Below are 3,691 nucleotides of genomic sequence, written 5' to 3'. Positions count from 1 at the left end.
GTCAGGATCTGAAGTGTTTCTTCTAAAGATATAAAGACAGGTACAATATTTACATATTATTTTTCTAAAGCAGATAAACTAATCATTAACAATAAAATGAGATTATAAATTAAACAGATTTTACTCCTGGTAAAATCTTAAGTGGGAAACACCATTCATTAAAGGAGGCAGCTTTCAACACCAGCAAACTGATATTAAATCCAGGGGGAAAGGGCTCTTATTTCCAAACATTTTCTTAGAATCTCCACTTTACCAAAGCACATTTGGAGAGCGAATCCATAATATTTGTAAATAAGCATATCTGAAAAAGGATAGCCAGTCAGATTTAACTCTTCACTAGGAAGACTTTTTAAAAATAGTTATCTTTTTTTTTCATTAATGATTTGTAAAATATTGGGAACAATATAGTATGAAATGATTTTCTCCCATGCTGGTTTCTTCCTATTTTTACTACAACATGTATTCTGTTTGTTCATTTCTTTCATGTTATTTTCTCTCCAGCCCTACCTTTATCTCAGCTATGAAGAGTAAGTTTAATAGGAACTTCTCAGAGGTGACTGAGTTTATTTTGCTGGGATTTAGAACCCCTCCAAAGCTACAGATCCTCCTGTTTCTAGCATTCCTGCTGGTCTATGTGGTCACTCTGGTGGGAAATATCAGCATGATAGTTGTCATTAAGATGACCTCCAGACTTCACATGCCTATGTATTTCTTCCTTAGAAACTTGTCCTATTTAGATCTCTGCTACTCCACAGTCATTGCTCCCAAAACTTTAGCTAACTTCTTGTCTAATGAAAAGAAAATTTCTTACAAAGGCTGCGCAGTCCAATTTTTCTTCTTTGCTTTGTTTGTCACCACTGAGGGCTTTCTTCTGGCTGTAATGGCATTTGATAGATTCTCAGCCATTTGCTCCCCGCTCCTGTATCCTGTGCATATGTCTCCAAAACTCTGTGTTCAATTGGTAACTGGCTCCTATATCTGCGGCTGCATTAATGCTGTAGTCCAAACAAGTTTCACCTTTAGTTTGCGTTTCTGTGGAGAAAACAGATTGGACCACTTTTTCTGTGATGTCCCAGCCCTGATCAAGATCTCCTGTGTGGACACCTTTGTGAACGAGGTTGTACTGTTTATTCTTTCTGCTCTCATCATCATCACCACCACAACTGTCATTCTGGTTTCCTATGCATATATCCTCTCTACTGTACTAAAGATCCCTTCAACTCATGGCAGGAGTAGGACTTTCTCCACCTGTGGCTCCCATATAGCAGTGGTTAGCTTATTCTACGGGGCTGTGTTCTTCATGTATGCCCAACCTGGAGCCATCTCCTCACCAGAGAAGAACAAGGTTGTAGCTGTGCTCTACACCCTTATAATACCAATGTTAAATCCTCTAATATACAGTCTGAGAAATAGAGATGTGAAAGATGCTGTGAAAAGAATATTACACAGTAAATGATTCTCTCACTGATATTTGTAATGCCTTTATAATATATAATGGACAAACCGTGTTTTCTAAGTGTCTTAGTTATTCTTGTTTTTATAAAATTAGTATACCAAAGATAGTTATATATATGACAACAAATGTTTTTCTAAGCTTTATAATACAATATGTCTAACAGATAGATATATGATCATTATTTTATTTCCTTAAAATGTATAAAAACATTGTATGTTCTCAACTTGTGATGTGATGTGACAATATTTTCATTTCAGTGTTACTTTGATTGGGAGTTAAATATTAAGAGTTTCTCTTACTCATTAAAATAATATTATATCAGTGTGAATAATATTATATCATAGTTTCTGTAGATAAAATAACTATTCTTTAATTCAAAGCAAGTGAACTGATATTTCTTTGGACAAGACAACAGCCCCATGTGTATTAGTAATGATTAGTTACATAGAATACTTTTGATATGAAGTCTATCCTTCTCCAAATTTCCAGATTTGTATTCTGAGGAGTATCATCCATAGAGTTACCATTCCTATAAAACAGAGGCCCATAATATAATATTTGAGGACGATTCTTCATATGGAAATATGTCAACATTCTACTAATTTTTTGCCGCATTTTCTTCTTAATATAAAATGATATATCTTATAATAATAAAAGCTGATACATAGAGAACAGGTACTATATGCCATAATCATTTTTATTCACTATTTTCAAATGAGAAAATTGATATTAAGCAACTTGGTGTACCTAAAACTCTATACCAATATGGGTCCAAAATTTTAATTATGCAAATATATCTTTCAAAGCATGTGGTTTCTTTAAAAAAATGTAATCTCACAACCTAAAAACAACCATTTCTGAATGGAGGTATCGATATGGAGCCAGTCTGGGAACTAGAATAAATTTGATGGTTCTCCTTTTATTATGTGTGTAAATCATATTCTGGGTTTCTATTTCAACATTTTAATCAACATTTTGGTGTAGAGCAGTACAATTCTTTTTATTAGTCTTTTCTCTTTTAAATTATATATATTTATACACTGAAAATCAAATATTTTCTAATGTCAGTTTTAAAATTTATTATCAATATTTTATTTTAATTTTGGCCATGGTGTGAGGCTTGTGGGATCATCACTCCCAATCTGTGGTCAAACCCACACCCCCTGCATTTGAAGCACAGACTCTTAACTGTGACTGCCAGGGAAGTCCCTTATATATTATTTTAAACTATTGGTTAATATAAAATACTTTTTCTATATGATGTAAACTGAGGTTTTTACTCAAGTTTTTTCTATCAACTAACCATTTTTTTCCTAACACTTAAAAAATATAGAGAGGAAAGGAAAGTTTTTGCCCTACTTTTTCTTGTTTTATTCCTTTTCTTTAAAGATATGTGAATACTAAATTAGAATTTAGGAATCTATCAAGTAAAAAGTATTAATGGGTGTGAATCACTTGTTTTAAAACTGTACATGTGTGGTTTGTCACTGTTCTGATACTTATCCACATCGGGTCAGACCAGAAGTTTAGTTATTTAATTTCTCTTCCTCTCACACATGAGTTATATTCAATTTCATAGGGCAAGGTTGTTTTTTCCCCCTTACTTAGTATCGACAATGGAACTTAGGCAGAAAGGGCATGTCTTCCAAGATCTCACAGTTTCCCCAAATACTTTAGTTCAACCTGATAATCAGTTCCCATCAGTTAAATAATTTGCTTCTAACTTTCTACTGTACTTTGAGCAAATAAGCTTTACAGATAAATCATGATAGGATGCATAGCCAAGCAGGATCAAGAAATTGCTGGTATTCTGATAAAATATTAGCCAATAGGGTACAATATATATATATAAAATTCCTAATAAATTCTAATTTCTTTTAGTTTATGGAACTTATTGTATGACCATGTATTAATAGTACATTTTATACATACTAGATATATTTCAAGCTTTTTGTTTCTTTCATTGATTTGCTCTCTCTTTCTGCTTGTATCACATGCTTATTGAAAAATAAGATTTAATGCCTGAAACAGCTACATCTTTTTCAAAAATTTCTCAGCTAGTATTACTATTTTAGTGAACTTCAAAATTGTTTTGCATTAAAAATAATTCTTATTTGCATTTTAGCAGAGTTGCGTTTAGGAAATCACTGATTTGTTTACAACCCTCATTTGTAAGAACACGGTAAGAGTACTGCTTTGATATCAGACAACCTAGCTTTGAGGCCCTGCACTATT

At 32.7% G+C, this 3,691-nt stretch overlaps 1 protein-coding gene across 1 annotated transcript; it reads left to right on the top strand.

The window, feature by feature from the left end:
* Positions 1–520: 520 nt before the first annotated feature.
* LOC138436369 (olfactory receptor 9S13-like) lies at positions 521–1,456 on the top strand. Its single transcript, XM_069581974.1, has one exon. It carries the CDS (start codon positions 521–523, stop codon positions 1,454–1,456), a length of 936 nt encoding a protein of 311 aa, XP_069438075.1.
* The last annotated feature ends 2,235 nt before the right edge of the window (positions 1,457–3,691 follow it).

This window comes from Ovis canadensis, chromosome 3 (genome assembly GCF_042477335.2).
Source record: "Ovis canadensis isolate MfBH-ARS-UI-01 breed Bighorn chromosome 3, ARS-UI_OviCan_v2, whole genome shotgun sequence".
Classification (NCBI taxonomy): Eukaryota; Metazoa; Chordata; class Mammalia; order Artiodactyla; family Bovidae; genus Ovis; species Ovis canadensis.
Note: the sequence above shows the minus strand (reverse complement) of the source record. Positions and strands in the feature narration are given on the sequence as shown.

What these genes read in the sequence shown, in the direction of transcription:
- LOC138436369 (XM_069581974.1), top strand. Translation starts at nt 521, where the DNA reads ATGAAGAGTAAGTTTAATAGGAACTTCTCAGAGGTGACTGAGTTTATT.